General features: G+C 44.5%; 1 protein-coding gene across 1 annotated transcript in view; it reads left to right on the forward strand.

Moving 5' to 3' along the window:
• NOL8 (nucleolar protein 8) overlaps positions 1-25,712 on the forward strand; it is a 559,501-nt gene that overhangs the window by 164,374 nt on the left and 369,415 nt on the right. Inside the window, exons 7-8 of the mRNA XM_082265109.1 lie at positions 20,497-20,607; positions 20,693-20,815. Coding sequence (XP_082121235.1) covers positions 20,497-20,607; positions 20,693-20,815 — 234 coding nt within the window. The remainder of the gene's footprint in view (positions 1-20,496; positions 20,608-20,692; positions 20,816-25,712) is intronic.

Raw genomic sequence — 25,712 nt, forward strand, 5'->3', positions numbered from 1 at the left:
ACCTTCACATCCTGATTTTCGAGGGTCACCAGAGGTACCTTCGATTCGCCATTGTGGAGGATCACTACCAATTTGTGGCGTTACCTTCTGGTCTCGCTTCGGCTCCACGGGTATTCACCAAGGTGCTTGCACCGGTTCTGGCTTTGTTGAGATCCCAGGGCATCTCTGTCCTGGGGTATCTGGACGACATTCTGATTCGGTCTGCGACCAGCCAGGGTCTGGTGAAGGACCTGTCCGTCACGACGCAGACTCTTCAGAAGTTTGGTTGGACGATAAATTTTCCAAAATCGACGCTGTGTCCATCGGTTCGTCTTCCCTACCTGGGAATGATCCTGGACTCGGTCCAGGCGAAGGTCTTCCTACCGGACGACAAACTCAGGACTCTTCAGGAGGAAGTCAGGTCCCTCCGGGACGTTCCGTGCTCGTCCCTCCGGACGTGCATGCAGAGCCTGGGATTGATGGTCTCGGCCTTCGAGGCGATTCCCTTCGCCCAGTTTCACACGCGGGGTCTCCAAGCGGAGATCCTGTCCAGGTGGGACGGGCGACCGCAATCTCTGGAACTCCAGATTTCATTAAGTCATCGCACCAGAAGGGATCTTCTGTGGTGGCTCCAGTCCCCAACGGTGTCGGGGGGGCAAGTCTTTTCGTCCTCTCTCATGGACGGTGATCACCACGGATGCCAGCCTGTCGGGCTGGGGTGGTGTTCTGGGCGTTCTGTCCGCCCAGGGAACTTGGTCGGAGGAGGAAACCTCCCTCCCGATCAACATTCTGGAATTGCGAGCGATAAATCTCTGCCTTCGACGTTGGACGGACAGGCTGCGGGGCCGTCCAGTTCGGGTGCAGACAGAAAATGCCACAGCGGTGGCCTACATCAACCACCAAGGGGGCACCAGGAGTGCCCGAGCGGCTCGGGAGGTGGCCGACATTCTGTCGTGGGCCGAGACGCACGTCCCGGCAATAACAGCGGTTCACATTCCGGGGGTGGAGAACTGGCAGGCGGATTATCTGAGTCGCCAGACCCTGGACCAGGGGGAATGGTCCCTTCACCCGGATGTCTTCCAGATGTTGTGCGCGAAGTGGGGTCTTCCGGAGGTGTACCTGTTCGCGTCTCGTCTGAACAACAAGGTGGGAAGGTTCGTGGCAAGGACGCGCGATCCTCGGGCAGACGCGTCAGACGCGTTGGTAGCTCTGTGGCATCAGTACCGACTGATGTACGCATTTCCACCGATTCAACTGCTGTCCAGGTTCCTTCGCAGGTTAAACTCGGAACCGCACGCGGTGATTCTTGTGGCACCGGACTGGCCTCGCCGGTCCTGGTACGCGGACCTCGTAAATCTGGCGATCGACGCGCCGTGGCGTCTGCCTCTTCGAGAGGATCTCCTGTCTCAAGGACCGATATTCCATCCTGCTTTACAGTCGCTGGCTTTGACGGCCTGGCTGTTGAAACCAAGGTCCTGAAGGATAGGGGCCTCTCCCCTGAGGTCATTCACACCTTGATCAACGCGAGGAAGTCTTCCTCGGGGAAGGTCTATTACCGTACTTGGAAGGCCTATTTTGCCTGGTGTGAGTCCAGGGGGTATTCACCTCGCACGTACTCGGTGTCTAGGGTGTTGTCCTTCCTTCAAACGGGTGTTGACCAGCGTTTGGCGCTGGCTACGATCAAGGGTCAGGTATCTGCATTGGCCGTTCTTTTTCAACGTCCTGTGGCGTCTAACTCCTTGGTTAGCACTTTTGTTCAAGGGGTGCGACATCTGGTCCCTCCTAGGAGGGAACCTCTGCCTCCTTGGGACTTGAATCTTGTTCTGTCCGTGTTACAACATGCTCCTTTTGAACAGATCAGGAGGATCTCGTTGGCTATGTTGTCCAAAAAGGTCACCTTTTTGGTGGCGATCACTTCGGCTCACAGGGTGTCGGAGCTGGCTGCTTTGTCCTGCAGGTCTCCGTATCTGGTCGTTCACTTGGATAAGGTGGTCTTGCGACCTAACCTTTCTTTTCTTCCGAAGAGGATTTCGGAATTTCACCTCAATGAGGACATTGTCTTGCCTTCGCTCTGTGCGAAGCCCACACATCCGAAGGAGGTGGATTTACACTAAATGGATGTTGTTCGGGCGATCAGGGTTTACCTGAAATCGAGTGAATCTTTTCGCAAGTCAGATTCCTTATTTGTTCTTCCAGAGGGTCCTCGGAAGGACATAGCGGCGTCGGCTTCTACCATCGCCAAATGGATCAGACAGACCATTGAACAGGCATATGCTTTGAAGGGAAAAGTTCCTCCTATGCCTGTGAAGGCGCACTCTACCAGATCTCTGAGTACGTCCTGGGCCTGTCACCATCGGGCTTCTGTGGCCCAGGTGTGTAAGGCGGCGACTTGGTCGTCCGTTCACACCTTCTCAAAGTTCTACAAGGTGGATGTTCAGGCATCGGCAGATGCTTCCTTTGGCCGCAAGGTTCTTAGTGCGGCAGTTCTTTAGGGTCCCTTGTTTTGGGCCCTTGGCTGTTTGGGATATATTTTTATCCCTAGGTTATTTGCTTTTTTCCTGGGTTGTTGCTCCTGTTGAGCAAGTTTTTTTCATGCTACCCAGCTGGTTTCCTTCCTTTGGTAAGGTTCCTTTCTCTGATGTGGAGACGGCGTTGCCTTAGGCGCGGCTGCGTTTCCCACCCCTCATGTTTGCACTGCTTTGGGACGTCCCCATAGTGACGAATATGAAGTGGCGGCGACTGTCGGAGGACGTAAGAGAAAACGGAATTTTTGTAAAATCTTACCTGTAAAATTCCTTTCTCTGAGTCCTCCGACAGTCACCGCCCCCGCCCCTCTTTTGGGGTTTGGTTGTTTACTCTACTGCTATTCCACTGAAACTGAGGTATGGATACAGGAAGTAGGAGGTTATTGACTGAGGGGACCACCCCCTGGGGGTGGGATATGTTAAAAGCTTTAATATTGACATATTCTGTTGCCTAGCTACTCCTACAGAGCAAAGTTTATTAACCCCATAGTGACGAATATGAAGTGGCGGCGACTGTCGGAGGACTCAGAGAAAGGAATTTTACAGGTAAGATTTTACAAAAATTCAGTTTTTCCATTCTTGGATGTAACCCTAAGAATATAAAAGAAATAAAATTTCACTTATTAGATGTGAGGAGCCACCTCCTCACTTACTTACAGAGGACCAGGGATTTTGGGAAATCGAATCATCCGCTGATCCCTCTACTCTGGACCAATAGGACTGCGGGCCTCAAAACCTTCATTCCCTAGGCGGATAAGATAAACCATTAACACGTCTTATGAAGTTTTCAGGTGCTAAGGCACCAACAAAGCTAAAAGCACAACTCAGCAAGAAGCCCTGGAAACAAAAAGCTGGAGCATCCAGAGAACGGATCCGCAATACGGCCACCTGGTCCAGACATGGCACGGTCCTGAAATGTGACCGTGTAAAAGTACTGTCTCAACAAGACCTAGCCTTTGGCCAAAAGGTCCTACAGGCAGCGGTCCCACCCTAAAGTAGGCCTATCGGTAATCTATTATCCTCTCATGTTGGGCCGTCCTGGAAGGCGAGGAGAAAAAACTTACCGTTAACCGGTAACGGTCTTTCTGACGAGCCTTCCAGGACGGCCGGCCTTTTCCCGCTCTGTTAAAAGGGTATGGTAACTGTATATATATATATATATATATATATATATATATATATATATATATATATATATATAATTAGGGCTGGGCGTTTTTTTGGTTTGAAACGTTTCTTTTTTGTTAAACTCGAGTTTTTTGTACAATAATAGCCACCGAACTCCCCACCGCGCGCCTGGATGTGACTTCAGCTGCGGGGCGGGCGGTGCGTCTGTACAGGCCGGTCCTGCGGCTCGCTGTGATAGTACAGTCTGCCCGGCCTGGATGTGACGTCAGCTGCGGGGCGGGTGGTGCGTCTGTACAGGCCGGGGCTGCGGCGCGCTGTGATAGCCTATCGGTATTCAGAGCTGAGTGAGGCTGGGAGTCATTCAACCCAAAAGACTGGGGACATCTTGTGGCATAAAAGTAGTACTGCAGGGGGACAGGTCCAGCCTGAACTTGAATTTGAGTATTGCAACCAGAGCTGCTTTTTTTGAATTTTTTTAGGGGGAACATATTACACAAAACCCTGAGTTTGGTTTTAAATACGCAGCCAATTTAAGTCAGAATTCATATATCTCTTTACTTAGGCCAAGTCAGCAAGTCAAAAAGCAGTGAAGCCAAAACAGCATGATGGCCAGGCAATTAGCATTCTCAGAGGTTAGCAATGACAGCCTACCTAGTTAGGTCATGAAAAGTTTCCTATAAAGCGAAGACAGTGTGGTTTACAACAGCATTCATCAGAAGATACCAAATACACCTTAAAATAGAGCTGGTAGGCTTTTATTATTTACACAGTTCATAGCCTATCACAGTGAGCCCCAGCCTGTACAGACGCACCGCCCGCCCCGCAGCTGACGTCACATCCAGGCCGGGGAGACTGTACCTATCACAGCGCGCCGCAGCCCCGGCCTGTACAGAAGCACCGCCCGCCCCGCAGCTGACGTCACATCCAGGCGCGGCGGTGGGGAGTTCGGTGGCTAGTATTGTACAAAAAACTTGAGTTTAAAAAAAAAAAAAAAACGTTTCAAACTAAACGTTACTGGGGACTGGAGTTCTGTTCCTGTGGACTAGGAGCTGGCTGGACTGGAGCCAAGGGCAGGCCCAGGGTGTGTGTAGTTACGCGGGGCTGGCTGTACAAGGCAGAAAAAACTATTTTTGGAAAAACTCAAATTTTTGAAAAAAAAAATAGTTACGTACTATCAGATTGTATGGACTCTGTACAGTCCCCTGTAGGGTCACCCCACACACATTACAATCAGATTGTATAGACTCTGTACAGTCCCCTGTAGGGTCACCCCACACACATTACAATCAGATTGTATAGACTCTGTACAGTCTCCTGTAGGGTCACCCAATGCGTACAGGCAACCTCAGATCTACCGAGTCTCCGTAGGGTCACCCCACCTGTCACAATTTGATTGTACAATCAAATTTCAGATCTACTGAATCTGTATAATATATGAGGACCTGGCCTATCCATCTCTATACAGTCAGGCAGGTCCTTGTGCCTGGTGTTGGATGATCTAAGAGAGATTGTACAATCAGATTGTATAGACTGTATCTGCTATACACAGTACAATCTCCTTTGTATCTCCCTTTGGCTGTGTAGTGGGTGTGACTGATTGGATGCAGACTGAATGGATTGTTCAGGTTTGCTCTGATATAACACGCAGTCTTGTTTACAGGGAGGGGTGCAGTAAAATCACGTTGTTAAGCCAGGTTTGTACCGCTCCCCTTTTAGCTGCAGTCGCTGGGGAGGGTGTACATATGCTGCAGTCGCAGTGTTTTGCGGTCACACCAGGAATTACCTACTGTCGTGTTTGACCTTTGCTGCTGCCAGGAATTCGAGACCCATTCATGTCCAATGCAGTGTGTGCGGGACACAGGAGTGTGACATTTAGGGGATAAAAAAAGGCATCCTATCGCCTCACTGCCTATTCAACACTTCTAAAAAGTACAGATCACTTTTCAGAGGAGTCCTTGCCTCTAGCTAGTGTAAAGAAGCCCTTATGGTGGCCATACAAGGCCTTCATAAATCATCAGTTTCTTCTGCCTTCTGATTGGAATAATCAGTCCAGTCTCTCTAGCAGGACAGTCACTAAGAACTGTATTCTGCTCACTCCACAAAGTCGGTCTAAAGACTCTCTCTACTGCTCTCTCCAATAGAATTCTATACTGCTCTCTCCAGCAAGACCGTCAACAAACATTCTACATTGCTTAGGACAGTCAACAAGCACTCTATTTACTACTCACTCCAATAGAACTCTACTATGCTTTCTTCAGCAAGACAGTCTACAAGCACTTTATAAAGTTGCACTTTTGACACTATATCTGATGTCTGCAGTCATTTTTTAAGTGCATTGAAAAACGAATCGAAAATCGAATCGAAACTCGAATTTTTCTTTAAAAATCGAAGATTTTTTTTTAGGCAAAATCGCCCAGCCCTAATATAAATTATATATATATATATATATATATATATATAAACATAGTTGCATAGTTAGTGAGGTTGAAAAAAGACACCAGTCCATGCAGTTCAACCTATGATGTGTGTGTGTGTTTGCTGTTAACCGTACATTGTATACCCCTGTATGTTGTGGTCTTTAAGGTGCCCATCTAATAGTTTTTTGAAACTATCAATGCTCCCTGCTGATACGTCTGTTTGCGGAAGAGAATTCCACATCCTTACTGCTCTGACAGTGAAGAACCCCCTGCGTATTTTAAGGTTAAACCGCCTTTCCTCTAGTTTTAGTGAGTGGCCATGTGTCTTATTGTATTCCCTTTCTCTGAATAGGTTTTTCCATATGCTAGGGTTGCCAGTACAATATTTGTACATTGATATCATATCCCCCCACAATCCCCCCCCTGGAGCCAGTTCTCTATCCAGGTACTCACCTTATGGTCCATACCTACCTTCCTTAGTTTGAACAGTAAGCGTTTGTGGGGAACGGTGTCAAAGGCCTTTGCGAAGTCCAGGTACACCACATCCACAGGCTTGCCTTTATCTAGGTGGCAGCTCACTTCATCATAGAAGGTTAATAGATTGGTTTGGCAAGAATGATTTTTCATGAATCCATGCTGATTACTACTAATACCGTTTTCATTACTAAAGTCTTGTATGTGGTCCCTTAACATCCCCTCCAAAATCTTGCAGACTACTGATGTTAGGCTGACCAGCCTATAGTTACCCGGGATATATCTCGGCCCCTTTTTAAATATTGGTACCACGTTGGCTTTTTTCCAATCAGCTGGCACCCTATCTCAGTCTGTAAACTATCCTTAAAGATGAAGAATAATGGTCCAGCAATCACCTGGCTGAGCTCTTTAAGAACCCTCGGGTGCAAGTCATCCGGTCCTGGTGATTTATTTATAAGTTTCTCTAGTTTAGTTCTAAGTCTATCTTCCAGGGGTTTACAGAGAACCGGAGGATCACATCCCCCGGAATGACCCCTCAGCAGGGGACATCTATCTGTGTCGGCGGCTATGGAACATCTCCCCTAAGATCACGAACAGGGTGCGCGCGCAGCCTGGTCTGACGCACGTCATGCCGACACGCACACCCGGAAGCCGGGTTTGCTGCGTGATGCTCCGATGCGCACACTGCGCATGCGCGAGCGGACATAAATAGCCGGGGGATTGAAACAGGGCGCCACTTCCCTCCAGCAGAGGGAACGTGATGGACGCCCGGGACCCGCTGCCTCAGAACACCCAGCTCTGACCACCATAACACCAACAGTGAGTTACCTCAAAGACCACAATGCTATATTTATGCATTGTTGGCCTTTCTTAAGGGATTGGATGCCTCTTTACTTTGAGCTCACTCTCAAATGTGTATCACCACCAGGGCAAACCGGAATACTGACCGGGACTACCCCCTACTGTTGTATATCAAGAACTACAACAATTGTAAGTACCAAAACTAGATTCAAATACTTACCAAATTAAAGGGAAATTTTCAACCATTCTAGATGTGCTGTTTGATATATATTTACACTACTTCAAATATTTAGGACAAACCAGAAACCATCGGGACTCATCCCCCACTGGTGCGTTCAAGCAACTACTTCTTTGTAAGTCGTTTCTAACACACACTCTCTTGATACATATCAAACACATCTAAACAAACTAACAAACATCCCTTGTTATATACTATAGAGGCAGCATCCTTCTCAACTCCTGTGTGATAAACTTAGGAGATCAGACGCAAGGTTCCAGGAGCAGACATTTATGTTCCATGTATGTGTGTGTATATTTAAACTTTTATGCAACAATGGAAAATGCCCATAGTCTGCATATTGTAATATGATTCTCTACTATATTTTCCAGATATGGTGGACAATTTTTCCTTGATAAAGGCAGTGTATTATGTATGCCGAAACGCGTAGGAATCCTAGATATCCTCTCTCAACAGACCCCATGCTGTATGCAAAGCAAGGACTGACGGAGAGATATTTTTTGTCACCACATCACCTTGTCACCCTTCTTATCTGATTTCACCACCACTTATGGGTCTATAACCCATACACACAATCAAAGTATTGTTTATTACTTATGTTTTTCTCCAATAAACTACCAATATTCTATTTCAATGAGCCCTGAAAATCCCACCCCCTTGGTTTGAGGCACCAAACCTTGTTTAAAGTCTATCTTCTGTACGCTATGGCGGTACTTCCTGAGGTGTGTTGTTTAGTTTGGCCTTACAAGCTGGGTTAGTGTAGCCCCCCAATTCTTTTGTGAAGACTGAAGAGAAGAAATTATTGAACATTACCGCCTTTTCCCTGTCCTCTGTGGCCAAAACTCTCTTATCGTCTTTTATGGGGCCAATGTGTTCTGGCCTCGCTTTCTTACTGTTTATATACTTAAAGAATTTCTTGGGGTTCTTTTTACTCCCGCTATATGTCTCTCGTGTTCTATTTTAGCTGCCCTGATTTCGTCTTTACATTTCTTATTACACTCTTTGTTATGCTTGAATTCTGCCAATGACCCCTCAGCCTTGTATTTTTTGAAGGCCTTTCCTTTAGCATTAATATGCATTTTTATGTTGGAGTTTAGCCACCCAGGGTTTAGTTTTGCTCTTTTAAATGTATTTCCCTTTGGAATGCACTGGTCAATCCCTTTAAGTATGCTTTTGAAGAATTCCCATTTTTCCTCCGTGTTTTTTGTTCCCAGGGTTCTATCCCATTTGATATTTTCTAGCAGAGAGCGCAGTTTTGGGAAATTGGCTCTTTTGAAATTGAGTGTCCTAACGGTGCCTTGCGAAAGTATTCAGCCCCCTTGAACTTTTTGACCTTTTGCCACATTTCAGGCTTCAAACATAAAGATATAAAACTGTAATTTTTTTGTGAAGAATCAACAAGTGGGACACAATCATGAAGTGGAACGAAATTTGTTGGATATCTCAAACTTTTTAACAAATAAAAAACTGAAAAATTGGGCGTGCAAAATTATTCAGCCCCCTTAAGTTAATACTTTGTAGCGTCACCTTTTGCTGCGATTACAGCTGTAAGTCGCTTGGGGTATGTCTCTATCAGTTTTGCACATCGAGAGACTGAAATTTTTGCCCATTCCTCCTTGCAAAACAGCTCGAGCTCAGTGAGGTTGGATGGAGAGCGTTTGTGAACAGCAGTTTTCAGTTCTTTCCACAGATTCTCGATTGGATTCAGGTCTGGACTTTGACATGGCCATTCTAACACCTGGATATGTTTGTTTGTGAACCATTCCATTGTAGAATTTGCATTGTTTTTAATCATTGTCTTGTTGGAAGACAAATCTCCGTCCCAGTCTCAGGTCTTTTGCAGACTCCATCAGGTTTTCTTCCAGAATGGTCCTGTATTTAGCTCCATCCATCTTCCCATCAATTTTAACCATCTTCCCATCAATTTTAACCATCTTCCCTGTCCCTGCTGAAGAAAAGCAGGCCCAAGCCATGATGCTGCCACCACCATGTTTGACAGTGGGGATGGTGTGTTCAGGGTGATGAGCTGTGTTGCTTTTACGCAAAACATAACAATTTGCATTGTTGCCAAAAAGTTCGATTTTGGTTTCATCTGACCAGAGCACCTTCTTCCACATGTTTGGTGTGTCTCCCAGGTAGCTTGTGGCAAACTTTAAACTACACTTTTTATGGATATCTTTAAGAAATGGCTTTCTTCTTGCCACTCTTCCATAAAGGCCAGATTTGTGCAGTAAACGACTGATTGTTGTCCTATGGACAGAGTCTCCCACCTCAGCTGTAGATCTCTGCAGTTCATCCAGAGTGATCATGGGCCTCTTGGCTGCATCTCTGATCAGTCTTCTCCTTGTATGAGCTGAAAGTTTAGAGGGACGGCCAGGTCTTCGTAGATTTGCAGTGGTCTGATACTCCCATTTCAATATTATCGCTTGCACAGTGCTCCTTGGGATGTTTAAAGCTTGGGAAATATTTTTGTATCCAAATCCGGCTTTAAACTTCTCTACAACAGTATCTCGGACCTGCCTGGTGTGTTCCTTGTTCTTCATGATGCTCTCTGCGCTTTAAACGGACCTCTGAGACTATCACAGTGCAGGTGCATTTATACGGAGACTTGATTACACACAGGTGGATTCTATTTATCATCATTAGTCATTTAGGTCAATATTGGATCATTCAGAGATCCTCACTGAACTTCTGGAGAGAGTTTGCTGCACTGAAAGTAAAGGGGCTGAATAATTTTGCACGCCCAATTTTTCAGTTTTTTATTTAACAAAGTTTGAAATATCCAATAAATTTCGTTCCACTTCATGATTGTGTCCCACTTGTTTTTGATTCTTCACCAAAAAATTACAGTTTTATATCTTTGTTTGAAGCCTGAAATGTGGCAAAAAGGTTGAAAAGTTCAAGGGGGCCGAATACTTTCGCAAGGCACTTTATATTGCCCTTGTGTTTCCTATTACTACAATTAATACTGAAACGGTTTCCTAAGTTGTCCCATATTTCTATATCCATGAGCAGGTCTGTATTGTTGGTAATCAGTAGGTCAAGTACCGCATTGTTTCTTGTCGGGGCATTCACCATCTGACCCATGAAATTGTCCTGCAAAACATTTAGGAACTGCCGAGCCTTGGCTGAATGCGCGGTTCCTTCTGCCCAGTCTATATCTGGATAATTAAAATCCCCCATTATGATATTTCCCATCCTTGCTGCCAATCCTATCTGTATAAGGAGGCCCTCCTCCTCCCTCTGGTTGGGGGGCCTATAGCATACGCCCAATATTACCTTCCCCACAGTGCCTTCCCTTTGAAGTTCTACCCATAGGGATTCTGCCTCGTCCATAGCTCCATTATTATCATCCCTCATATTTACCTGTACACTGTTCTTAATATACAGACATACCCCTCCCCCTTTTTTACCTTCTCTATCTCTGCGATAAAGGGAATACCCCTGAATGGTCGCCATCCAGTTATGAGAGCTGTCGAACCAAGTTTCAGTTATTCCCACAAAATCTAAGTCCTCCTCAAACATCAGCAGCTCCAGCTCTCCCATCTTGTTGGCCAGGCTTCTGGCATTGGTATTCAAACCTCGTAATTTTGGCCGTTTTACATATATCCTCATTTGATGTTTTTAGGCTGCTGTTGTGATTTTTCCCCATACCCACCCTGGGTTTAGGAGCTCCGAACACCCTACTGCTAATGTCCCCATTTGTGCCCTCAGAATCTTGCTTTCCACTGGCTAATTCTACATCTGTACCCTCCCCCCATCACCTAGTTTAAAAGCGCCTCTAACTTTTCGGCCATCTTCTCACCCAGTACGGTTGCACCCTCCCCATTTAGGTGCAATCCATCCCTACCAAAGAGCCGTGGCCGACTGAAAAGTCGGCCCAGTTCTCCAAGAACCCAAAACCCTCCTTACTACACCAGCTCCTCAGCCACTTGTTAACTTTCCTAATCTCCCGCTGCCTCTCTGGTGTGGCTCGAGGTACAGGTAGTATTTCTGAAAATACTATCTTGGAGGTCCTAGTCCTCAACTTAGCTCCTAAGTCCCTGAAATCGTTTAGGACTCTCCATCTTCCTCTGCCTATATCATTGGTACCCACGTGTACCATGACAGCTGGGTCTTCCCCAGCCCCACCCAGTAATCTGTTCACCCGATCCGCGATGTGCCGAACCCGAGCGCCCGGTAAACAGACTGTTCGGCGCACACGGTCTTCGTGGCAGATTACACTGTCTGTCCTTCTAATAATTCAGTCCCCTACCACCAGCACCTGTCTTTCCTTTCCCTTTCTCCCGGCCTCACTGGAGGAGTTCTTCCCCTGGGAGCTAGGGGCGTCGCTCTGCTCCAGCAATGCTGGTCCCTGACTGGTTTCCCCAACATCACGCAACGGGGCATATCTATTAACCACTTAAGCCCCGGAGGATTTGGCTGCTAAACGACCAGGGGGTATTTTGCGATTCGGCACTGCGTTACTTTAACGGACAATTGCGCGGTCGTGCGACGCTGTACCTAAACGAATTTGGCGTCCTTTTTTTTCCCACAAACAGAGCTTTCTTTTGGCGGTATTTGATCACCTGTGCGATTTTTTTGATCACGCGCTATAAACAAAAAAAGAGCTTAAATTTTGCAAAAATAGCAATATTTTTCACTTTTTTTTATATGAAATTCCCCCCCAAAAAAATGTAAAAATCAAAATTAATTAATTAAGTTAATTAATTAACATTTTCGGCCAATTTGTTTTATGCTACCTATGTTTGGTAAAAAAAATCGCAAAAAGCGTATTTTGATTGGTTTGCGCAAAAGTTATTGCGTTTACTAACTAAGGGAAAGATTTTTGTCATTTTTGTTGTTTTTTTTTTTTTAACGCGTAATGGCGGCGATCTGCGATTTTTTTTTTTTGCGGTACTGCGACATTGCGGCGGACAGATCGGACCCTTGACTGACATTTTTTACACTTTTGGCGTTACCAGTGACATTTCTACAGTAATCAGTGCTATATATATGCACTGTTACTGTAAAAATACACTGGTAGTGAAGGGGTTAACTTTATTTGAGAGGGAGGGGCTGTGTGTCCCTAGAGGCGTGATTCTTACTGTGATTGGCTGTGGCTTCAGCTGTATGCAGAGTGATCAACGGATCTACATAGTAGATCCGTATGATCATCTCTCATACAGAGGGGAGAATGACAGGCAGCTTGTTTACAAGCCTGACTTTCTCCCTCTCCCCCGCCGATCGCAGAGTGGCCGGCGGACATCGGGTCTGCCGGTCACACGCGCGGGGGGGTCCGTGACCACGCCTCCAGCGGCGCGCGCTCACTCCCTAGACCCTCACAAGCTAGTGACGTAGCCCTACGTCACTTTGCCTGTGAGGGGCTGACCGCCGCCGTAGGCGGTCGGCAAGTGGTTAAGGGGGTTCCAGCCCAGGATCAGCCTCCTTGCCTTGTCCCCTTTTACCCCTCCTAACCGTCACCCCTCTACTCTGCTCTGATGCCTGCACCTCCATTACTCCGCCCACCTCTGTGCAGGCCCCTGCCTGCGCCTAACTGGTACGATCCCAGCTCTCCTTCGGTATGGACATTCGGCTCAGTGTTGCCAGCTGCCTCCCTAGATTCAGGACTTGTGCTTCCAGGGAAGCAACGTGCTTACATTTTACGCATTTGTATTAGCCCTTGATCGCATGATCGAGGAACGCATACATATCACAAGATGTACACCGAGTCGCATCTCCACACCCGCCGGGCACTGTACCTACTAATCTAATCGGGATTCAGTAATTAAAGTCTGTCCTGTGTGGCTGTTTCCTAGCTTCCTAACTCTACCTTCTCACCCTCTGGTACTCCGCTACTCACTTGACACTTAGTCGCACAACACTCACTATCATACAGCCTGGTCAGTTGCACAATGCCCACAGGCGCGCACAATGCCCTCAGACGCGCACAATGCCCTCAGACGCGCACAATGCCCTCAGACGCGCACAATGCCCTCAGACGCGCAGCCCGGTCAGTCGCACAATACTCGCACTCGGGTACTCGCAGATGCTCGGGTACCGCTAGGTACTCGCAGATGCTCGGGTACCGCTAGGTACTCGCAGATGCTCGGGTACCGCTAGGTACTCGCAGATGCTCGGGTACCGCTAGGTACTCGCAGATGCTACTCTACACCCACAGTTCTAGTCAGTCAGTTACAGTCACAGTCCCAGTACAGCTACAGTACAGCAGTAGTCACAGCACAGTCACAGTACAGCTACAGTGGCAGTTCAGTCGCAGCACTGTCACAGCACACCTATAGTCACAGTCCAGTCACCGCACCGTAACAGTCAGTCACAGTTCCTTCTGACTCCACCCCCCCCCCAGCGACCTACTCGCGCCCTGTTCCTCCTTTAGTCCCTCCGGGTCCTTTGACGCTGTTCAGATGGTACACCCCTACAGTCTCCGGTCACCTCGGCTCCCCCCGAGTAGTAAGTACCTATAAAATGACGAGAACACTTCCCTTGGAATTGGTTGTGGAAGATACTCTTTTACAACTGAGGAACAGGGGGAAGGGTGGGGCCTTTTAACAATTTGGATTTGGATTGTGTTTCCTGTGGGGAGGAGCCTATCATCTCATGTTGGGCAGTCCTGGAAGGCTCCTCCGAAAGACCATTACCGGTTAACTAATGGTAAGTTTTCTTGGCTAAGTTTGCTGCCCATCACACCTGCACCCGATTGGGATGTCCCTTGGCTTGATATGATCAGGCGGAACTCTCAGGGTCCAATAGATGACTGTCTAGAGACATAAATGCTTTATTTGCCTTACAATTATTGGGCTATATTTGTTATATACTGTTCGCTAGTCTTTTTCTGTGCAAGCTATATTTTCTTCATTTTAATGGCTAGTAAATCTACTCTAGTATCATGGAATGTTAGGGTGTTGAGTGATGGATTAAAACGGCTGGCTCTCTTCTCAACCTTGAAAACACACAATCCAGTAGTGGTGCGTTTGCAGGAAACGCATTTACAAACCACTTCTATATCTGTACGTAAACACCGCAACTTTCCAGTCCAGTTTCACACCATTTACACAGCTTATTCCAGAGGAGTTAGCACTGTAATATCAAATAATGTGTCTTTCCACCTGCTCCACTCATTGGTAGATTATCAAGGCCGTCACATTTTGTAATTATGTAAGTTGGCAGGTCTGTTATGTATCATTGCAAATATCTATGTCCCTCCACTCTTCTCTCTAGATAGCCTGAAATGCTTGACACAATTCATAGCCCCTAACTCAAATATCTCTATCTGGGTGATGGGAGATTTTAACAATGTCTTAGACAAAGCGATGGATATATTTTCATCAACGCCTGGCTCTACTACTCAACCCCTTTCGATCGTTAACTTCACAAAATAGGCTTCAGAGATGTGTGGAGAGACCAAAATACCAATGTGAAATACTTTTCTTGCTAGTCCGCATCTTACACTTATATTAAGTTCACCCAGGAAAGAATCCAGGCCTTTTTTAAAGCAATCTAGTGGGCAAGCCAGAACCACCTCTGGAGGGAGTCCATTCCACTTTTTCACAGCTCTTACGGTGAAGAAACTTTTCCGTATTTGGAGATGAAATCTGTTTTCCTCTAGACGTAAGAGTGCCCCCTTGTCCTTTGTGTTGACCTTAAAGTGATCAACTCAACACCAAGAACTTACAAATCTCTCTCACGGATAGATGTGTTTAAGGAATGTGTTTGCAATCCAAATGAGTGCATCTGTAGCTTATGCTCCTCGGAAATATATCTGATCATTCCCTTCTTAATGTTTAAAATCATCATGTCTCATACTCCTAAGCTCAGGTTATGGAAGGTAAAAGCCTTTTGGCTGCAACTGTTTCCGGAATCTAGTCCCATACCAAAAGTAATTGTGGAATTATTGAAGTTTATTCATGATACAGCCAGGCCTGTAGTAGTATGGCATGCCCTAAAAGCTCATATAAGGGGACTCATTATTACTTAGATCTCTGCTATTAAGACTAAAACTAGAATTAGAAAATCTTGTGTTGCATGAAGCTGCTAAGACAGAAATATATTAATGCCCCTACATTCAATTCAGAACAAGGGTGGCTGGAAGCCCAGGCACTATATACTAGCCGTGTGTGGGGAACTGTCAGAATTGGGGGTCTCACATGGTCTCGCGATCGCTCTGATAGCCTCTCATTGGCTGTCTCGGTGATCAATCGCTGTGAATCTCACCCCTGTGTTTCTCTCTGAATAAAGAGGAAAGATACAAGTGTGTCTGTATAAATAAAAAAAAAAGCAGAAATACCTAGATCAAGGTTTTTTTTTTTTTTTTTAGGTCAGTGCCAGGGTTAGTCCCGGTTCACATTTGTGCGATGCGGTAACACTGTGAATATGCAGCGTGATCCCGCATCGCATCCTCATCCCTGGCAGTTCACACTGCCATATGCGATACGCAGGGGGTGTCAATTAAAAGTTAACGACACCCCCAGTTGCGATCACATATTGCAATGCGATCTGCAAGTTAGCACAGAATCGGATAGCACTAGTGTGAACCACTATGTGATCCGATTCTGCTGCGGATAAAAAAAAAGGGTCAGGTGCGAGTTTAGTGCGGATACGGTGCGAATTCAGCCATACAAAGTGTATGGCTGAAATTTGCACCGCACATGAGATCGCATGTAATTTAGTAGCAGTGCGCTCTGAATTACATACGATCTCCGTGATCGCACTAATGTGAACCGGAGCTAAGTGTTTGGCTTGGTTCACACTACGGCGCTCCGACTTAGGGGGCGACCTGTGAAGTCGCGTGCACCGCGACTTCGGCACGACTTGCACGGACTTCATAAAATGAATGTCTATGCAAGTCGCTCCAGGTTGCCCCGAAGTAGTACAGGTCTCTTTTTCTAAGTCGGAGCGACTTGTGTCGCTCCTATTAGAACCGATCCTGTACTACTCTATGGGACGCGATGGTGCGTGACTTGTCAGGCTGACCAAGTCGCCTGACAAGTCGGACTAGTGTGAATGGAGACTTTGCGTGAAAGGTCATGGTCAGTATGTTTTGAGCTGGATTTAAAACAAACAAAAAAAAAAAGAATATTGAAATTAGTTTGTGTTTTTCAGATAGGATAAAAAAAATAAAAGCTAGATGTGCACTATTGTTTCTGGGCTGTACTACAAGCACAAACCACTAGGGATGCACCTAAATGAAAATTCTGGGCCGAAACAGAAACCGAGAATTCAGGATGCCCTTGGCCGAAAACCGAAAATTACTTTTTTCCCCCAAATGATTTTAAAATATTTTTTTTCTATCATTTTATTAATATTAGACTTGAATTTAATGAATCTGAAATGAAAAACTACAAGCCAATAAAAGAAATAACCACACTTTAATTGAAAGTATTGTAACACCAAAATTGGACAGAGAATAACTTAAACCAATATAAATAAAAATCTTTTAAATCGGTTTGTTATATAGCCCTGAAGAAAAATATATTGTTGATATTAATTTAAATATCAATATACATTCTTCAGTTCTAGGTAGCAAATAATATTTAATATATACACACACACATACACAGTGCCTTGCGAAAGTATTCGGCCCCCTTGAACTTTGCGACCTTTTGCCACATTTCAGGCTTCGAACATAAAGATATAAAACTGTAATTTTTTGTGAAGAATCAACAACAAGTGGGACACAATCATGAAGTGGAACGAAATTTATTGGATATTTCAAACTTTGTTAACAAATAAAAAACTGAAAAATTGGGCGTGCAAAATTATTCAGCCCCTTTACTTTCAGTGCAGCAAACTCTCTTCAGAAGTTCAGTGAGGATCTCTGAATGATCCAATGTTGACCTAAATGACTAATGATGATAAATAGAATCCACCTGTGTGTAATCAAGTCTCTGTATAAATGCACCTGCACTGTGATTGTCTGAGGTCCGTTTAAAGCACAGAGAGCATCATGAAGAACAAGGAACACACCAGGCAGGTCCGAGATAGTGTTGTGAAGTTTAAAGCCAGATTTGGATACAAAAAGATTTCCCAAGCTTTAAACATCCCAAGGAGCACTGTGCAAGTGATAATATTGAAATGGAAGGAGTATCAGACCACTACAAATCTACGAAGACCTGGCCGTCCCTCTAAACTTTCAGCTCATACAAGGAGAAGACTGATCAGAGATGCAGCCAAGAGGCCCATGATCACTCTGGATGAACTGCAGAGATCTACAGCTGAGGTGGGAGACTCTGTCCATAGGACAACAATCAGTCGTTTACTGCACAAATCTGGCCTTTATGGAAGAGTGGCAAGAAGAAAGCCATTTCTTAAAGATATCTATAAAAAGTGTCGTTTAAAGTTTGCCACAAGCCACCTGGGAGACACACCAAACATGTGGAAGAAGGTGCTCTGGTCAGATGAAACCAAAATCGAACCTTTTGGCAACAATGCAAAACATTATGTTTGGCGTAAAAGCAACACAGCTCATCACCCTGAACACACCATCCCCACTGTTAAACATGGTGGTGGCAGCATCATGGTTTGGGCCTGCTGTTCTTCAGCAGGGACAGGGAAGATGGTTAAAATTGATGGGAAGATGGATGGAGCCAAATACAGGACCCTTCTGGAAGAAAACCTGATGGGAGTCTGCAAAAGACCTGAGACTGGGACGGAGATTTGTCTTCCAACAATGATCCAAAACATAAAGCAAAATCTACAATGGAATGGTTCACAAATAAACATATCCAGGTGTTAGAATGGCCAAGTCAGTCCAGACCTGAATCCAATCGAGAATCTGTGGAAAGAACTGAAAACTGCTGTTCGCTCTCCATTCAACCTCACTGAGCTCGAGCTGTTTTGCAAGGAGGAATGGGCAAAAATTTCAGTCTCTCGATGTGCAAAACTGATAGACATACCCCAAGCGACTTACAGCTGTAATCGCAGCAAAAGGTGGCGCTACAAAGTATTAAGGGGGCTGAATAATTTTGTACTCCCAATTTTTCAGTTTATTTGTTAAAATAGTTTGAAATATCCAATACATTTCGTTCCACTTCATGATTGTGTCCCACTTGTTGATTCTTTACTTATCTTTGTTTGAAGCCTGAAATGTGGCAAAAGGTCGCAAAGTTCAAGGGGGGCGAATACTTTCGCAAGGCACTGTGTGTGTATATGTGTGTATATATGTGTATATATATATATATATATGTGTGTGTGTGTGTATGTAATATATATATATATATAATATATATATTTTTTTTTTACCAATTATCCAAATAAAGTATAGTCCTAGAAAACTATAATATGAAAAACAGTAAGGGCTAGATGCATTCCATTTGATTGGTAAGCTTTACCAATGCTCTGTCTGGTGACTGCATTGCCAACTCCATTAAAGTCCATATGAAGTTGGAAATCTATATAATCAGAGCATTGGTAAAGCTTACATACTAATCAAATGTAAGACTACAAGTCCCAGCATGAACCCTGGCAGAGATCAAATCATGTATCCTCCTCCTCTGCTGCCAGCTCATGCTCTCATGACACAAGGAACCTCAGGGACCCAATAACTTTATCTTGACTGTATACAGCCTGTATATAGATGCTCCTGGCACTATATACCTGTCCCATAGCTGTATTATACAGGTATAGTGCCAGGGGGTAGCTAAGTATAGGGAAACAATGATGAACATCATAACACATAATCTGTTGTCACTCACTGCTCCCCACAGATAGCAGGTTGACTCTGGTTCTGCTCCTGTCCTTCCTATCTGCAGCGGCCATACAGTAGAAGATGAAGGGAGAAGGTGGGTGGAGCCAGAGAGTCAGTAATAGGTGCAGAGGACGACGAGGAAGATCCTCCTCCGCTCTGCGTGCTGGGTCCTCTTCTCAGCCTCACTTTCCTCTCGGGACCGTGACGTCACTGGTTGCTAGATGCCAGGTGGCTGACGATTATAGCACCAGTCTAGCACAGGGCAGACGAGGAGGTACAAACGGCGGCTCTCAAGAGCCGGCCGTGGCCGGTCACGTACCATATAAGTTAAAGTGAAAGCTGCTGCTGCGGCGGCCATTCATTTTCGGCATCTATGACCCGTTTTCAACCGAAATGGGATAGGCCCATTTTGCGGCCGAAAATTTTGGTTGCCGAAATTTCGGTGCACCACCACAAATAACATACACATGTGGCATCACTATCATCGTCGAGAGCAGGAGAATTTAGTTTGGGTTGTTCTTTGGTGGTAGGTTATGATAGTAACAAAAAATATACAGCTAAATTAAAAAAATATATATATATATATATGTATATATATATTTTTTTTTTCGTTTGAGCCAGTTTTCCTTTGACTAATAAAAAAGAGATATCCATTACCACATTACCACCAAATGAAAGCCCAATTTGTCCTGAAAAATACTATACACTAAAGTAGTTTACAAACCTATGTCGAAGTTCCAAAATGGTGCTTGGGCATTAACATTTGTTTTACCCTTAGGCGCAAAGGGGTTAAAATGTCTTACCTGGAGTTTTTCTTAAATTTATTATATAAACCTGGTAGTACATCTAACACTCCCTTTCCCCCCAGACTGACAGTGTTGCTGTCCAAAGGTGTTTCTCCTTCATCCAGAGTGCATTTTAATACATGGTGTGCTACTTGCTAGATCACTAGGTAAAAACGGAGGGAAAAAAAGTCTAAAATAGAAAACGAATGCAGCTAATGCAGCCACCACATCTAATGATTGGTAAGCTGCAATAAATTACATTTTTGGTTTGTGTTTATTACCACTTTAAGTTATGATCCTTATGAAAAATGTGTTTATTGAAAAACCAGCCATACACAGGAAATAATCTTTTGAACTGGGGCTATTATTTTATCACCATGTGGCTATTTCAATCATTATGGATATTCCTTGAAAGTTATTATATTAACTGATTAATTCTTCGCTTCTTGATATATTGTCTTATCAGGACTCCAAGTGTTCAAAAAAGAGCCAGCATCTTGTGTTTAATTCTGATTCTGGAAGTGATGAGGAGGAGAAAGCAAGTACCAGTGAGAAAAAAAGCATGTTTGCTCACAACGTAAGACCTTTCTGGCAGCATTTTTTTGTATAATTTTTGCTATAGTTGTATCATTCATTCTTTCTTTAAACATTTTTTTCTATAGAAAGCAAATCCAAGCACTTCTAAGCTATTCAATAGCAGTGAAGAGGAGTCTGATAATGACCAAAAAGAAGATAATGAAAGATTTGAAATCAAAGCTCAATATGAAGGAAGGTCTGGTATGAAGGTCAGCATGTGTTTAGTGTAATTTTTTAGATGTTGTAGAATTTTTGATAAAGTGCTGTGTACCTGTGTGCCTATATCTGCAGATATAGCTAACAAGCAATGCGAATGGAATGAAAGCTGTAAATGGACAAAAAAAACCTTTCTCAAGCCAGTGAGCAATCTACAAAATCCAAATTCAAATGAATTATCTACCCATAGTATCCACCCTGTCATTTCCTGTAAGTAATAATATTGTAACTTGGATGTTGCGTGCTAGCAAGGCTGAAAGGGTAACTCCACTTTCGTGGGAACCAATTTAAAAAAAAAAATGGCATAGACAATTGCGACACAATATTGTAATTGAATGTTAAAAATGACCTTTCCTTTTCAATCTGCAGTCCTGTAATCTAATGTAAAATGCAATGCAATATGGCTACCTGGAGGCATTCTGTACACAGATGGTGTACAGAACAACCCCCCCCCCCCCCCACCCCTCAGATATGCCTTTCCTGCTTTTGTGATTAGATTGATTATCCCAGTCTGCACTAAGAAACAAATTCAATTTTGATCATCCCCTGCAACAAAAATGACATTTTTGGTGAGATACTTTCAAAGGAAAATCACATCTAAAGGGATGCAGACCCTCACTTGAGCCCCGCAGGTGCAGCAGCTGATGGATAATTCTAAAACCACTTCCATATAGGTTCACGTTTCACAGACAGCTATTTCTTCAGAATAATAAAAGATGGGAATCTGCAACAAAGTTTTGTAAAATCCCTGCAATGTATATAAATAACCCAGAGGGAAATGTTTTTTTTCTCAACAAAAGTGGAGTTACTTGTGAAGCTTTTGCTCAGTGCACCGTGTGCAACATGTATACAACAACTGAGCAACTGCTCCAGCGGGAATACTGCTGTAAAGGTGTGAGCAGATTGCCTGTTTGAATATTTGCATTCAAAATTTGGAAAAGTGAATTGAAACACTGATTGGAACAGACAATTTTGAAAGAAGTCTTCTGCTCACGGGGTTGTTGTGGAGGAGTAAGGATGATTAATTAGGAAGATGGCTTAACTTGGTGGTAGTGGTAGGGACTCACATAAAAGGAAGGTCAGTCATCTGTTTGAGCACCAAAACAAATTTGCTAAGTTGAGCAGGTAGCAGTTTCAGAAGTGCCATCCCTAGATGTCACTGCTCTCCTAACAGCTGGAGAGCAGCCCATCTAGTAGGGTGAGGGTAAATTAGAAAATCTCTATCCCTATACCAGCGCTAAACCAATTTCTTAGTGATTATTTAATATTTTGTCTTAAGTACAGGTTTTTGATAATCTATAATTAAGAAAGGCCTAGAGAGTTAGTAGTAATTGAGGATTCCTTAATCGGAAGCACTGATGAAATTATTTATTGCCACCTCAGCTTAATGGTTTGCGGTCTCCCTGGTGCCAGAGTTTAGCATGTGGTGAATCTGATAGACCAAGTACTGGGAGGGGCTGGGTATAACCCAGCTGTCCTGGTTTATATTGGGACCAAAGACAAAATATATGGAACGTGGAGGATCCTCAACAATCTAATTAACTAGGCTGTAAGTTGAAGGACAGAACCTTCAAGGTTTATGTTCTCTGGAATGTTGCCTGTGCCATGTGCAATACAGGAAAGGCAGTGGATCTTAGAGAACTAAATGCATGACTTAAGACCTGGTGCAAGAGGGATGGAATTGAGTTTCTAGAGCACCAGGGTGAGTTTTCATTGGAGTACAGTCCTTATGCTAAACATGGTTAGAAGGGGGTCATCGTATTTATATTCGGATTGAGGGGAGGAGGGAGAATTAGAATATAACAGGTAAGACAAGTCTGGTAAGGAGATTTTACCTATTATGCAATTGACTGGAGTAATGACACTGCTGGAACAATAAAAGTGGAAATGAAATATGTAAAACTTTTACAAGACAATTTTATGGCAGTTTATAGAAGCTCCAACTAGAAATGATGCTCTGCTGGACATGGTATTCTCAATGGTGAGCATACCACACACTTTCTAGCAGAGATTTCTTCATCCACATCGTTTGATGTGAATGGAGGAATCTGTTGGGTTCTCTATCGTTCTTTGACGGACGCAGTCTCTGTTCTTCATAACAGTAGGGTTTATACTGCCCCCTACAGGAGTAGGACACTAGGCAGAAAAAAAGTTCTGGCTACGCCTATGGGCAGTCTCGGGGGGTATATCCCTTCTCTCTGCTATGGGATGTCAGTTTTAATTTGCCTAGTCAGGAGTGAGGACCTAGTTCCTTGCTGGGATCTCTGTTCCTGGCAAACATTTTTTTCTAGATAGTTTTTTCACCAGATTTTTTTCCTGTGAGATCTACAAGCAACTATGCCGGATCTGGGCAATGGGCTGGATATATAGATCCAGGGGTCACGCCAGCTGGATATTGAGCGCGCGCAGACCCTAGCTCTGTGCTACGTCGGCCGCAACATAGTCCCACTGGACTGGGACTGGCCCTGCGAGTTAAACGTCTCGCCAGGTCGCATATGACCAGGTCTAGGCCTGAGTCGCAGCGTTCCTATTGGCTGACAGCCCCTTCGGCGGAGAAGGGTTCTGTCAGGAGATGGCACCTGCCTGTTCCAGGTATGGTAAGTAATCTGTCCCCCCCCCCCCTCCCTTTGGCGGGTTTTGGGGTGGATGTAGGCCCCTTAGGACGGTCGGACCCTCACTTCCCCGGGTTCCCCTCTGTTGTGACATTTGCACAGAATTGATATACAGAGGGCACAGTATCGGCTTTCGAGCAATACAAGGAGGCAAATAAGAAAAGTAAACAAGAAATCAAGATGGCTAAAATCAACTTTGAGAGACAAATAGCGGAGGATAGTAAAAAAAACCCAAAGAAATTCTTTAAATATATCAACAGCAAAAAAACTAGGGCAGAGCATATTGCACACATAATTAACAATGATGGGAGGATGGTTACAGAGGACACTGAAAAAGCAACCGTGCTGAATGCTTTTTTCTCGTCAGTCTTTACACAAGAAACGGAGGGGTACACTGACCATGACTGTTTGGTTAGTAGTAATGCACAGGACTTGCCACTATGGCTAACAGAGGGTGAAATCAGGGAAAGGCTGGATAAACTCAACACAAACAAATCACCAGGCCCGGATGGCGTACATCCGAGAGTACTCAAGGAACTCAGTAAGGTTATATCCAGACCACTGTTCCTGATCTTTGCTGACAGTATTAGGACAGGAGATGTACCAGGGGATTGGAAGAAAGCTAACGTGATTCCGATATTCAAAAAGGGCCAGAGGCATATCCCGGGAAATTATAGGCCTGTCAGTTTGACATCAATAGTATGTAAACTTCTGGAGGGGATGATAAGGGACTATATCGTAGAGTTTGCTAAAGACAACAACATCATCAGCAGTAATCAGCACGGGTTTACAAATGGGCGTTCTTGTCAAACCAATCTATTAACATTTTACGAGGAGGTGAGCTGTGAGCTAGATAGGGGGAGACCAGTGGATGTGGTGTACTTGGATTTCGCTAAGGCGTTTGATACAGTTCCCCACAAGCGCTTAATTTATAAAATAAGATCTGCAGGTATCGACAGCAGGGTTTGCTCTTGGATACGGAATTGGCTTAAAGGGCGTGTCCAAAGAGTGGTAATAAACAGCGCATACTCAGACTGGTCTGAGGTAGTAAGCGGGGTGCCCCAGGGCTCAGTCCTGGGACCAACCTTGTTCAATTTATTCATAAACAACATTGAGGTCGGGATCAGTAGTTCGATATCAGTTTTTGCAGATGACACAAAATTGGCCAGAGCAATAACTGCACAGCATGAAGCAGATATCCTACAGAATGACCTGGACAAAATTACAGAGTGGGCACGGACATGGCAAATGAGGTTTAACGTGGAGAAGTGTAAGGTTTTGCACTTGGGGACTAAAAACATAAAAGCACAATATACGTTAGGAGGGGAACCCTTGGGGGAATCAAAAATGGAGAAGGATCTGGGAGTCTTGGTTGATGATAGATTAGGCAACAGCATGCAATGTCAAGCGGCAGCTGCCAAAGCCAGCAGAATATTGGCATGCATAAAGAAAGGGATGTATTCCAGAGATAAGACTATAATCCTTCCACTTTATAAAACTCTGGTCTGACCGCATCTGGAGTATTCTGTCCAGTTCTGGTCGCCAGTCCTCAGGAGGGATGTGTTGGAGCTGGAGAGAGTCCAGAGAAGGGCAACTAAACTAATTAGGGGATTGGAGGACCTTGACTATGAAGAGCGTCTACAATCGCTCGATTTATTCTCCCTGGAGAAGAGACGTCTGAGGGGGGACATGATAGCAATTTATAAATATCTTAATGGGGATCCCAGCTTAGAAAAAAAGCTGTTCATTCGAAGGGATTGCATGAGGACTCGAGGGCATACAATGCGATTAGAGGAGAAGCGTTTTAACCTCAGGCAACGTGGGGGGTTCTTTACTGTTAGGGCTACAAGATTGTGGAATTCTCTACCACAAGAGGTGGTTTCTGCGGGTAGTATGGTGGCTTTCAAAAGACTCTTAGACTTACATCTCAAGGATCAGAACATTCAGGGGTATGTGAGATGATTACAGCCACACACACCTACACAGGTTGAACTGGATGGACTATTGTCTTTATTCAACCTCACCTACTATGTAACTATATGTAACTATGTATATGTAAGATGTACACTGTTGTAATTTATAATTTTTCTTACATTGGATACACAGAGCACTTTTTTATGAGCACGCTTTAGAAGTATTTAAAGCATGGACTAATATAAGGATTTCATAATAATTCAAAGCTTTAATACAACATTTTAAAAAAGGTTAAGAATATATTCCATATACAGTTTTAAAAGATTATTTGGGCACATTTCTTAGAGAAGACACACAAGCGTTT

This window comes from Pelophylax lessonae (genome assembly GCF_965119305.1).
Source record: "Pelophylax lessonae genome assembly, chromosome: 8".
Classification (NCBI taxonomy): domain Eukaryota; kingdom Metazoa; phylum Chordata; class Amphibia; order Anura; family Ranidae; genus Pelophylax; species Pelophylax lessonae.